This window comes from Protopterus annectens, chromosome 4.part1 (assembly GCF_019279795.1).
Source record: "Protopterus annectens isolate FY-2018-M chromosome 4.part1, PAN1.0, whole genome shotgun sequence".
NCBI classification, from domain to species: domain Eukaryota; kingdom Metazoa; phylum Chordata; order Ceratodontiformes; family Protopteridae; genus Protopterus; species Protopterus annectens.
In genome coordinates, this window is record NC_056734.1 from 622,352,824 (window position 1) to 622,365,102 (window position 12,279).

Below are 12,279 nucleotides of genomic sequence, written 5' to 3' on the forward strand. Positions count from 1 at the left end.
TTGACACACACTCACTGGCTACAACAGGACTACTGTCAAACAGCTGGAAAAGAAATTATAGCAATTAACTTCAAGGATTACACGACTAATTAACATCACTGTCAGTATTCCAGGAAAACTACTGAAAAAAGGTTTCCTGAGCAATGACTGACAGCTGCATAAGGAATCCTGTTAGCAATACACATCTGTTCCTGCTGCCTACTCATACTGAAATCTGAAGTTACAAACAAGTGAATTAAAATGAGCAAGAACATCAAAGAGCTGTTTTTCTGTTTCAAATGAGCCCACACAGTAATGCAACAAGTGCTTCAGCTTGAAAACATTCGGAAGTCACCAGTCAAGTAGCAGCCTAACAGTTTTGACAGCGCAATGTTGCTATCTTTTCCCAAAGTAAAGCTGTCAGACAATACACCTGCATATAGTGTGTTAGTACCATTTCAAATGGAAAAAAAAGTTCAAAAGGGCACTCACCCAACAATTAAGACTTTCAGAAGAGGTAAAGCCCAACCTCCTTAGGTAGGGGGCTCCACGTCATGCAGCTGCTCCTTACATTATCCAACTCTAAAATCACTCATCATAGCCAAAAAAAAATATTTTTTTGGCTACATGCCTAAAATCTAGTTTTGCACATTTAGCCCTCAACATTGTCTGACCACTGAGCTACAAAACATCACAATATATGGCATGACCTATTGTTATTATAGGTAGTTAAAACTGACTGTAAAGAAGCATATTATGCATCTGATTTCTCATTAGGTGAACTACAGTAATACAATCAATTCAGTGATGTTTCACTTACCTCCAAAGGCTGCTGCAGCACCAGCACTGGATGCTATCGACTGTGTCTGAGATGCTCCAGCACCCGGCGTTGCTCCAAATACACTGCTTAAAAAGAAAAGACAATGCATGATTTCACAGTTGAAACAGATTATCAACCCCGACATAATGATGGAATCTCAAGTTACTGCTCTTCAACATTAAGGGATAATACTGCATTTGATGGCTCTGACTTAGGAGTGTGTGAGAACCTCTGACTTAAGACTCCAGTCCTGAAATGGGAATCTGGAGCAGTAAAAAAATTCTGATACCCCAGAGGTAATGCATTGTAAGGGAGGTGCGTTTGCAAAATTAATATTTTCCAAGGTGAGTCCAATAGAAAAAAATAAATATACTACAGGAATAACTGACATACCTAGCCAATACTTCCTAATTACTAAGGGATGATATAGTCTCCTTCATAAACAAACTACTACAATGCAAATTTTTCCTCCTTCAAAAAATATGTTAACAGTAAGTAAAAGAGGTTTCACTCACCATGTTCTTCATGTTTGTGGTTTCCTTAACTTTCTTACTGCTCACTACAACCACTGGTCTTTTTTGTGGGTCCATATGAGACAGGATTCACAGAAATGGGATACATTTGAACTGCTACACTTGGTGGCAGGGGGAGGGAGGCTAAAACTCCCTTGCTTTGCTGGTGTAAGGTTATTGGAGGTTTTTTGGTCAAGATCAGTGGCAGTAGGTATGAAAAAAGGTAAAAACCGCAATGGAAGGGGGGAGTAATGCTGAGGAGCATACTGACAAGCAAGTAAAAAAGTACAGTTTTGTACCTACCATAAATGTAGATGTCCGAACTGGATAGCATCTGCAGTCATAACAAGTGGGTTGTCCTGTCGTCAGGCAGCCCTTCAGTCGGCCGGATTCCAAAGTCCGGGTCCGGCTTCGGCTGATGTCGCACTCCACCCGACGTCATCACTGTTGGTCTTCGGGTATAAAGGCATCAGCCGACGCCATTTTCCTCAGTGTTTCTTGCCCCAGATGCCAGTAGCCCTCTTGCAGGCTAAAATTTGGATAGATGCCAATGTTTCCAAATAGATAGAGGTAAACACAACAATAAGCATGTATGTACATATACACAAACAAATACACCATAAAAGACTCCCCCCCAACAGCTAGCTATTAGAAGGGTAAACACCCTAGGAGTACCACAGAGGGGATGGAGGGAGGGTAATCCTGACTGCAGATGCTATCCAGTTCGGACATCTACATTTATGGTAGGTACAAAACTGTACTATGTCCTTCATGGATGCATCTGCAGTCATAACAAGTGGGTAGAATACCATAGCCAACTAGGGGAGGAGGATGAAAAATAGATTATGGTGTGTTTAGGATCCCTTGCAGTACAGCAGTGGCAAACCCTGCTCGGGATCTGGAATATAGAGGCAAATTATAATGCTTGGCAAATGTATGCACGGAGGTCCAAGTAGCCGCCTCAATAATGTCTTTGGTTGCCACTCCTCGTAAGAAGGCTGTGGTAGTGGCTGTTGCCCTTGTAGAATGAGGTCTTATGTTCTGTGGAATTGGTTTTCCATGGAAGGAGTAACAGAATCGTATGCAATTTCCTATCCATTTGGAGATTGTCTGTTTGGAAATAGCTTTTCCTTCCCTTCCTGCTGCATAGGCTACAAAAAGTTGGTCAGTCTTTCTGCTATGAATTGTTCTGTCCAAGTAGTAGCGTAGCTGTCTATGTACATCCAAGGTATGCAGTATTCTTTCCCCTCTGTTTTGTGGGTTGGGAAAGAAGGTAGGTAGGTGGATTGCCTGGTTTAAAGACAGTCTGGATACCACCTTAGGCATAAATGTAGGATTAGTCCTCATGGACACTCTATCTTGGTGGAAGATTAGGAAGGGTTGCACTGCCATTAAGGCCTGTAGTTCTGAAACCCTCCTTGCTGAAGTGATTGCCAGTAGGAAAGCAGTTTTCCATGACAGGTGTTGTAGGTCTGCTGTTGCTGCTGGTTCAAAGGGTGCTAGTGTCAACTTTTCTAGCACAAAGTTTAAATCCCAAGCTGGTAATGGTGGTTTCCTTGGAGGTTTTACATTCTTGATTCCTCTGAGGAATTGCCTGAGCAAAGGGTGCGAAAAAACAGGTGTATCAAAGCTGTATTCTGCTGAAATAGCTGATGCATGTATCTTGATGGAGGAGTAGGACAGGCCTGAATGAAGAAGTTCGCCAGATACTCCAGAATGTTAGGCATATCTATGTTTGACACATCTTTTCCTCTTTCCGTACTCCAGATGACAAACCTTTTCCATTTTCCAGCATAGTTCCTTCTTGTTGAAGGTCTGCGTGCTTCAAGAATAATGTCTTTAACTCTTTGGGAAAGTTCTGGAATAGCTGCTGTTATGTGATGTTCCATGCAGTCAGTTGCAAGGTTTTTAGGTTTGGATGTATGATGCTGTAGTTGTTCTGTGTTAACATCAAGGGCATCAGGGGAATTGTCCACATATTGTTCCGAGACATGCTCCTCAGTAGTGGGTACCAGTGTTGTCTTGGCCAGTTTGGAGCTATCAGGATTATCCTTGCACGTTCTTCCTTGATTTTCAGTAGTACCTTGTGTATCAAAGGAAGAGGCGGGAATGCATATGCTGTTAGGCCTTTCCAGTTGAAAGAGAGCGAATCCACTTTCCATGCTAATGGGTGGAATGTCCTTGTGCAGAATTTTTTGAGAGGTGATGCGAATAGGTCTATCTGTGGCATTCCCCATTTCTTTGAGATGGTCTTGAAGATGTCCGGGTGAAGCTTCCATTCGTGGGCATCCGAAGTGGTTCTGCTTAATATGTCTGCTAGGGTATTGTCTTTCCCTGGTACAAATATTGCCTGTAACTGGATGTTGTAGCTGAGTGCCAGGGTCCACAGCTCCAAGGTCATTCTGCATAGGGGGTATGAATGAGTGCCTCCCTGTTTGTTGATGTACCACATGACTGTGGTGTTGTCTGTCCTTATCATCAACTGGCCCTCTTTGAGAAATGGTTTGAACTTTTGGATTGCCAGTTTTACTGCCAGCATTTCTTTTAGGTTGATGTGCAGTTGAAGTTGATCCTGTGTCCACAATCCTTGCACGCATTTGTCCAGCATGTGGGCCCCCCATCCTAGGTCTGAAGCGTCAGTTGTGATGGTCTGGCTTGCTTGACATCTGCGAAAGGGTAGGCCTGGGTTTGACTGGCATGCCTGAGCCCACCATAGGAACTCCTGTTTTAAGCATGGAATTAGTGGGATTTCTGTTTCTAGACTGTGTCTGTGTTGGGACCATAAATTCTTTAGGTACCACTGTAGTTTTCTCATATGTAGTCTGGCAAATGGAACCAAGATTATGCATGAAGCCATGAAGCCCAAGGCCTGCAGTACTTTTCTTGCTGTTAACTTGTTCAGTTTTGTTAGTGCCAAGAAGTATAGAGGGAGTTCTTTTTGTTTTCCTGTAGTCAGGAATGCCATTTGTTTTACTGTGTCCAATTCCGCGCCCAAGAATGTCCTTGTTTGGGATGGTATCAGCCTTGACTTTTGTAAATTGACTGTGTATCCCAGTGCTTGTAGCAAGTAAATGACCCTTTGTAAATCTGTTGTCAGCTTGCTTTTGTTGTCCCCTTGTAGCAGGCAGTCGTCCAGGTATGGGTAAATTTGAATTCCCTGAAGTCTGCAATGGGCGATTACTGATGCCAGGCATTTTGTGAATACTCTGGGCAGTAGATAAGCCAAAGGCAATGCTGAGAATTGATAGTGCTCTGATCCTGCAAGAAATCTGAGGTATCTTCTGCAGATTGGTCGAATGGGGACGTGCAGGTATGCCTCCTTGAGATCTAGAGTTACCAGCCAAGACTCCTTGCCCAGCATGGGAAGAAGTTGCTGTAGGGTCAGCATTTTGAATTTTGGGACAATGATGTATGTATTTAAGGTGGACAGGTCGAGAATTGGTCTCCAACTTTTTCCTTTCTTGGAACTAGGAATAGTCTGGAGTAGAACCCTTTCCTTGCTCTGCTGTTGGCACTCTTTCCACAGCTCTCATGTTTGCTAACTCCATTATCTGGCGTAGAGCCTCTGTTTTTTGATTTGGAGGTAGATTTGGCATTCCTCTTTTGACTGGAAAAGTGTGGAAGTGAAACCGTAACCTTGATCTATGGTTTGTAAAATCCACTTGTCCTTTGTTATGTAGTGCCAGTTCTTTGAAAATAAGGTTAACTTTCCGCCTAGAGGAGCTGCTATTTGTTCCCTGGTAGGCGGATTTAGGATTAAGTCACTGTGGTTGTGTTGATGTAGTGGCAGTGGCTGTGTCTGTGCCTCTGTTGTTGCCTTGCCACTGTCTTCCTCTGTAGGCACCTCCTCTGGATTGGTTTCTGCCTCTGGAACGTCTATTCCTGCCCCTTTGAAATTTTGTGGAGTCAGGAAAGGACCAATTTTTGGCAGGCCAGTTCCTGCTAAACCTTGGGGGTTGAACCTGCAAGAAATCTTTAACAGTTTGAACAGATTTTGCCTTTTCTTCCATTTTCTTCATAACCTGCTGGGCAGATGTACCAAACAAACTTGTCTTGTCCATAGGAGCATCTAGCAAATAGAAGTTATGTTCTTACCATAACGTTCCATGTTAGTTGTCTTCTTCTCGCCTTCTTCTTGCTGGATGGGTTCGGAGCCGACCTCGGCTCCGACTCGGCCACTCTAAAGCTCGAGAGTTGGTTCCACCGGCTCGAGGCTCCCCTTATATCCCACAATGCTAGGCGAGAGTTACCTCAGATCTCGTTTGTAAGCTAAACCCAGCTTATAACAGAAAACAGTATAACTGTGAAAACATAGAATCCACCTCTAACAACAGGAAGAAGAAGGGTGACCTATATCCTGAACAGGAAATATGCATAATAGCATATAGGCTAAGAAAGAGGTGGTAGAAAGAGAGGTCACGATCACAACTCCTCTAGGTCTGTCCAGGCCGGGGGGAAGGAGGGTGGGACGCAAGAAGAAGGCGAGAAGACAACTAACATGGAACGTTATGGTAAGAACATAACTTCTATATGTTAAGTTGTCTATCTCGCCTTCATTCTTGCTGGATGGGACCGCGTCCCTAGCACCTTGTCCCGGGTGGCCTAACGGAACAGACTCCTGAGAACAGTGGAACCAAAATTAGCTCTATGCCTAGAAGCTAAGTCCAACTTATAATGGGAAATAAAAGTGTGAGGAGTAGCCCAAGTTGCCGCTGCACAAATGGTGTCAATAGGCAGTCTGTCTTGGAAGGCTAGAGAAGTAGACAAAGCTCTGGTGGAATGGGCTTTAGGCTTATTAGGCAGTTTTTTGTGTCTAATCTCATAAACAAGGGTAATCAGAGATGTTAGCCATCTGGATAAAGTTACCTTTGAAACTGGAAGTCCCTTTCTGCTTTCCGCATAGGAGACAAACAGCTGATCAGATTTTCTGAATTGTTTTGTCCTGTCCAAGTAGTACCTTAACTGACGATGAACATCCAGACAGTGTAATTTTTGTTCAGACCTATTTGAATACTCCGGAAAAAGACAGGAAGGTCGATGCATTGGTTAAGATTTGATGTTGAAACCACCTTAGGCAAAAGGACGGGTTAGTTCGTAGGAAACTCTGTCCTTATGGAACACAAGGTAAGGAGAGCGACAACTGAGTGCTTGAAGTTCTGAAATTCTTCTAGCTGATGTGATAGCCACCAGAAAGAGAGTTTTCCATGATAACAACTTTAAGGAACATGAAGCTGCAGGTTCGAAAGGGGAAAGAATCAAGGAAGCAAGAACTAAATTTAGGTCCCAAGGAGAAGGAGGATTTCTTACAGGAGGTCTGAGAAGAAAAACTCCTTTCAAAAAGGCTTTGCAGAGTTTGTGGGACATTAGGGCGGATTCAGAAATACCCACATGGAAATTAGAAATAGCTGCCAATTGAACCTTAAGAGTAGATGGAGATGAACCTGCATGGAAGAGTTCAGCAAGAAAATCGAGGACTAGTTGGATGGAAGCGGTGAAAGGATCTATGTCCTTTCCTTGTGCCCAATAAGAAAATCGTTTCCACTTACTCAAATAAATCTTTCTAGTGGAAGATTTATGGGAAGCTATCAATATATCTCTAACAGAGTGAGATAATTGAGGAAGCCTGGCTACGGTTGGAAGTGGAGGAACCAAGCAGTGAGGTTCAGAGAGGGGAGGGAGCGATGAAACTGACCCGACTGATGGATCAAAAGATCTGGAACTAGGTCCAGATTCCACGGTCGCTCAACAGAAATTGATGTAGAAAGGGGAACCACACTTGTCGAGGCCAGTAAGGAGCAATGAGGATCAATGAGGCCTTCTGAGCGATAGCTTTCTGTATTACTTGAGAGATCAGTGGGAAAGGAGGAAATGCATACAGAAGTCCCGGGGCCAAACTTGGACTAGCGTCCCTGCTGGGTTGGCCTGGTAAAGGGAATAGAGTGAAGTACTCTCTGCACTTGCTGTTTTGGGGAGTAGCAAAAAGATCGCAGCAAGGCTGACCCCACTTGAGAAATATCTCTCTCACTACAGAGTCTTTCAGAGACCACTCGTGAGGCATGAGAATAGCTCTGCTCAACTTGTCCGCAATGTGATTGGACTTCCCGGGGATATGCGTTGCTATCAGAAAACGCTGAGAAGAAATCGCCCATTGCCACAGTCTGAGTGCTTCTCGACACAGGCGGTATGATCTGGTTCCGCCTTGTTTGTTGATGTACCACACTACAGACATATTGTCTGTCTGGATTGCAATCGTTCCCAAGGGAAGAGAGTCTTGAAGGGCTTGCAACGCTAAAAGCACTGCTCTCATCTCCAGAACATTTATGTGCAAGTGGCATTCGTTTGGTTGCCATGTGCCCTGGACTGTCCTGCCCTGATAATGCCCCCCCCACCCGATCAGGAGGCATCCGTTGTCAGAGTAGCAACCGGAGGAGGTGGAACAAATGGTCTCCCCAACAGGAGCTGGGGGGAAGACATCCACCACATGAGATGCTTTTTGCATGCTTGCGTGATCATAATGGTGTGAGACATGGGAAGTTCCTGGTATGACCATTGAGAAAAAGCATCCACTGAAGGATCCGCATGTGGTATCTGGCCAATGGGAGGAGAGGTATGGCCGCTGCCATGATACCCAACACCTTTAGAACTAACCTGGCCTTGGCTCTGTTGTTGTTGAGAAGAAGAGACACCAATTTCTGAATGTCTGATATCCTTTGGTTCGTTAGTGTTGCAGACATGTTTACAGTATCTAAATTTGCGCCTATGTAGGTAATACTACGACAAGGCGACAAAACAGGCTTTTCGCAATTTATTGAGATACCCAGTTCTTGACAGGCGCGAAAAGTGTGATCTCTGCCCATCAAAAGAAGATGCTTGGTGGGAGCTGTGAGGAGCCAGTCGTCCAAATATGGAAACACCTGGAATCCTTGTCGTCTCAGGTGAGAAGCTACCACTGCCATGCATTTGGTAAACACCCGGGGGGCAGTGGTGAGACCAAAGGGCAGGGCCCTGAATTGAAAATGACTGGTTCCCAGCCTGAAGCGGAGGAATCTTCTGGAGCGCCTGTTCACTTTTATGTGATAGTACGCGTCCTGAAGGTCTATAGAGCACATCCAGTTTCCTCTTCCCAACAGAGGAAGAATGGATTGCAGCGTGACCATCCGAAATCTTGTTTTCTTGACCGATCTGTTCAAGATACTGAGATCCAAAATTGGTCTCCAGTCCCCTGTTTTCTTTGGAACTAAAAGAACCTTGAGTAGATTCCGGATCCTAGTTGGTCTGCTGGCACTGGCTGAATAGCTCTTTTGCAAGCAGTTTTGAAATTTCCAAAGCTGCTATATCCCTTTGAGCGGTGGAACATCTGGAAGGGATTTTTGATTGACTTGGAAAGCGAAGAAAGGGAATAGAATAACCTTCGGAAATGATGGACTGTACCCATTTGTCCTTTGTCAGGGATAGCCAGGCTTCTGGGTACAGTGACAATCTTCCCCCGACTGCCTCCGAAGATGGGCAGTCGGGCGAAAACTCAGGGATGCTGAAAGGGCTTATCGGAAGACGTTTCTCGATTGCCCTGGTTCTGCGGACCCCCTCTGCCTCTAGGGCGACGTCTACCATTGTTGTTCCCCCCTCTGCCTCTGGCGGGGAACCGACTCTGTGCGTCAGGCGAAGTCCCTTGAGATTGTTTACGGAACCACATCTTTCCCCCCTTCTGGCCTTTGGGGTAAGGCCTAGAAGGAGTGGAAAACGGACTCTGACGGCAGAAAGGGTCTTGCCATCCGTCTCGCACCTAGTCAGGGTTTCTTTCACTTGTGGACCAAAAAGGGATGATCCATCAAAAGGGGAGTTTGTGAAAGACGTCTTGAAAGGTTCCGCAAAATTGCATAGCCGCATCCAGGCGTGCCTACGTAAGGCTACCCCTGTTCCTGCGGCTCTGCTCGCTCCATCGGCCGCATAAGAGGAGGCGCATGGAGGAGTTGGAAATAGAATTAAGGATAGCCAGCTGCGTGTTCATTTTTTCTTGGAAACCCGCAGCTGTAGGGTCCTTCAGCATTTCACTCGCTTCTTTGATCAAGTCCCTTTGAAGACGAGTGAAATGGCACAGGTAATTCAGCGACGCATAGTAAATGTCGCTGAGGAGAACATCCGCTTCCCGTACCTATCCATGGACCTAGATTCCTTGTTAGGTGGATGGACAGGCACCGAAGGATCAGCCAGTTCCTTCTTTGTGGCGGCAGCTACCACCATAGCATCCACAGAGACTCCTTTTGATAAAAATTCCTTGTCTGCTGGAGCTGTGATGAATTTGGAGGGTCTCCTGGGAGTGGGGTCCACTGAATCAGGAGCCGTCCATGCCTTTTTTGCAACCACCTGCATGAGGGGGTGAAGGGGGACACCCAGGAGGTGGAAGGACGAGCCAAACGCCTCAAGATACACAGATTCGTCCTCCGAAGGGTTGAGGGCTGGCCAATTTCCCCTCTGTTTAAGGATCTCTAGTATGTCTGCAAAGGAGACATCTTCAGAAGGGGAACGGGGGGAACCCTCAGAATCATCCAGATCTGTGTCGGACGTGATAGACTCAGGTGAGTCAATGTGCTTCCTCTTGCACTTCCTCTTCCGAGGGGCTCTTCTGCCAAATCAGGAGAGGCCTCGGAAGAGGATGAAATCCCCACAGGGGGCTCCTGAGGAGTTGGCTCTCTGCGGTCCGGGATGAGGGAGTGAGTCGACTTACCCTGAGGCAGCATAGAGGGAGGGGCTGACGGAGCCGACTGTGGAGTAGAGCCAGGCTCTAACACACTCCGCATGACCTCGAAAGCACCCCTGTCAGGCAGAGCCAGAGGTCCCCGCTCCGAGGAGCTAAAGACCCCCCTCTGCACCGACAGTGATGGCTCCGAGGCGATGGAGCCGAACTCACCAGCGCCAAGCACCGAGAGGAGAGGGGGTCGGACAAGGGTCGATGTCACTCACCCCTCGGAGCCGACGAGGGAAGTCCGGCGCCGAGATTCCTCCATGGAAGAAAACGGAGCGACGACGGGCCGAAGACAATTGTCTCGGCTCGAGGTGACCACAGTCTCGGTTCCGACGACCCGGCTCCGAGCTCAAGAGAGTCGAAGGAGGAAGGAGTTGATGGACGGGACAGGCACCGACTGATGAGTCGGGCTCTGAAGCATCTGGGCCAGTGCCTCAGACTTAAGTAGTCGACTCACCACCCTCTGAAGGTCATGATTGGACAACCTCGATGACCTAGAGGAATGAGACCTTTGGCTCCGTTCAGACAGCAGGGGAGAACCTGGAGCCGAATGAACGGAGCCAAGAGAAGGTGACCTAGACCTCTTTCTGGTTGTCGGCTCCGAAGATCTTGTCGGAGCCGACACCGGTACCTCGATAACCTCGGCTCCCGCGGAGCCAAGAGAGCCACAGAAACTGTGGACTGAGTCTTATCGGCTCCAGCCGGAGCCGATAAAGGCAAAGGTTGAACAACCTGAGGTCTCGGCTCAGAAGCCGGAGCCGAAGACCTCGATGCCTTGGAGGGTTTCCCTGTTGAGACAGACAGGGAATCCTCAGGCTTCAACAAGCCTCTCAAAATGAGCTTGTTTTTCCTTTCCTGCAGGACCCTGGGGCTGAAGCCATGGCAGACAGCACAGGAGTCCTGCAGGTGCAAAGGCCCCAGACAATAGACACAAGAAGTGTGAGCGTCTGTCAGAGACATTTTCTGACAGCACGCATCACACTTCTTGAATCCGGAGACCTTTGCTTCCTTAGACATAGCCTAACTGGTGAACACAAACACACACTCAAACACACCAGTTATACCCTGTCAGAAAAATTACTTTAGTAGAAATACTAAAAAATAAAGTACAATAAAGTACAATAAACAGTAGCTTAAACTACACAAACACTCCCTAGGGAAGAGAAGGCCCAAGGCCCAAGGGAAAAACTAAAAGTTCTTTCAAAGAAAGAAACGGGAAAATATTAGTTCGGGGATAAAGTACACTGAACTACACTAATAGGACAATAATTAAACTAAAAAGGGGAAACAGAGTGACTTTTAATAGAAAAAAGCTTAAACTCACCAGGAACCGGTAGAACAACCAACCTCGAAGCTGTAGCGGCAAACGAGATCTGAGGTAACTCTCGCCTAGCATTGTGGGATATAAGGGGAGCCTCGAGCCGGTGGAACCAACTCTCGAGCTTTAGAGTGGCAGTCGGGCGAGGTCGGCTCCGAACCCATCCAGCAAGAATGAAGGCGAGATAGACAACTTAACATCTTAGCTTTAACATGATCCGGTAAAGCTTGTTCCTTTAGCCATGCATGCCTTCTTATCACTGTGCCTGTCATGGCTGATCTAAATGAAGCCTCCAGTGCATCATAGCCACATTTTAAGGAATGGTTGCTAACCTGTTGTATGTTATTTACCATCTCTAATACATATTTCTTATCAAGAGATTCATCAGTGGTTAGTTTTTTAGTTAACTGATCCAGCATAAACTCTTGGTATTGTATCATGTGAAACTGACAGTTTAAAGCTCTAGCTGAGAGAGTAGCTGAAGTGTAGACCTTTTTACCCCATCTGTCTAATGACCTTGCTTCCCTTGCTTCCCTTTCAGAAGGAATAGGGTTTTTAGCTATGGTCGCGGCTACTGCCTTGGGGCCCTGGGATATAGTTTCTGGGTCTGCAAGTGGAGCCTTGTAAAGGTGGTGATGAGTATCTGGCACCCTGTAAAATCTGTCTGGTTTGGCAGGGGCTGGGGGTAAAGAATCTGGAGCGGAGCAAACATCATTGAAAGCATCATCCACCACAGAGAGAACAGGGGGTATAGCTAAGGGCCTGTGCTGTGGGAGCTGCAGAAAAGTCCTAAGTCTTTTCTGGAGTCTGAAAAATCCTGTTGCTGCCATTGGAACTGTTCTCGCATGGCATGCAAGGTTTCCCCAAAGGAGAATTCTTCTGGTGGGGAAGCAGCTGGGATGGATTC

The 12,279-nt window shown here is 46.4% G+C and overlaps 1 protein-coding gene across 11 annotated transcripts in view; it reads right to left on the reverse strand.

Annotated features, from left to right (window-relative positions):
- AGFG1 (ArfGAP with FG repeats 1) overlaps positions 1-12,279 on the reverse strand; it is a 1,878,478-nt gene that overhangs the window by 318,601 nt on the left and 1,547,598 nt on the right. For 10 of the 11 annotated variants that reach the window (XM_044070431.1, XM_044070430.1, XM_044070441.1 and 7 more), the window contains one exon: positions 800-885. In XM_044070431.1, the coding sequence (XP_043926366.1) occupies positions 800-885 (86 nt within the window). The remainder of the gene's footprint in view (positions 1-799; positions 886-12,279) is intronic. The other variant, XM_044070432.1, reaches the window with a different exon arrangement.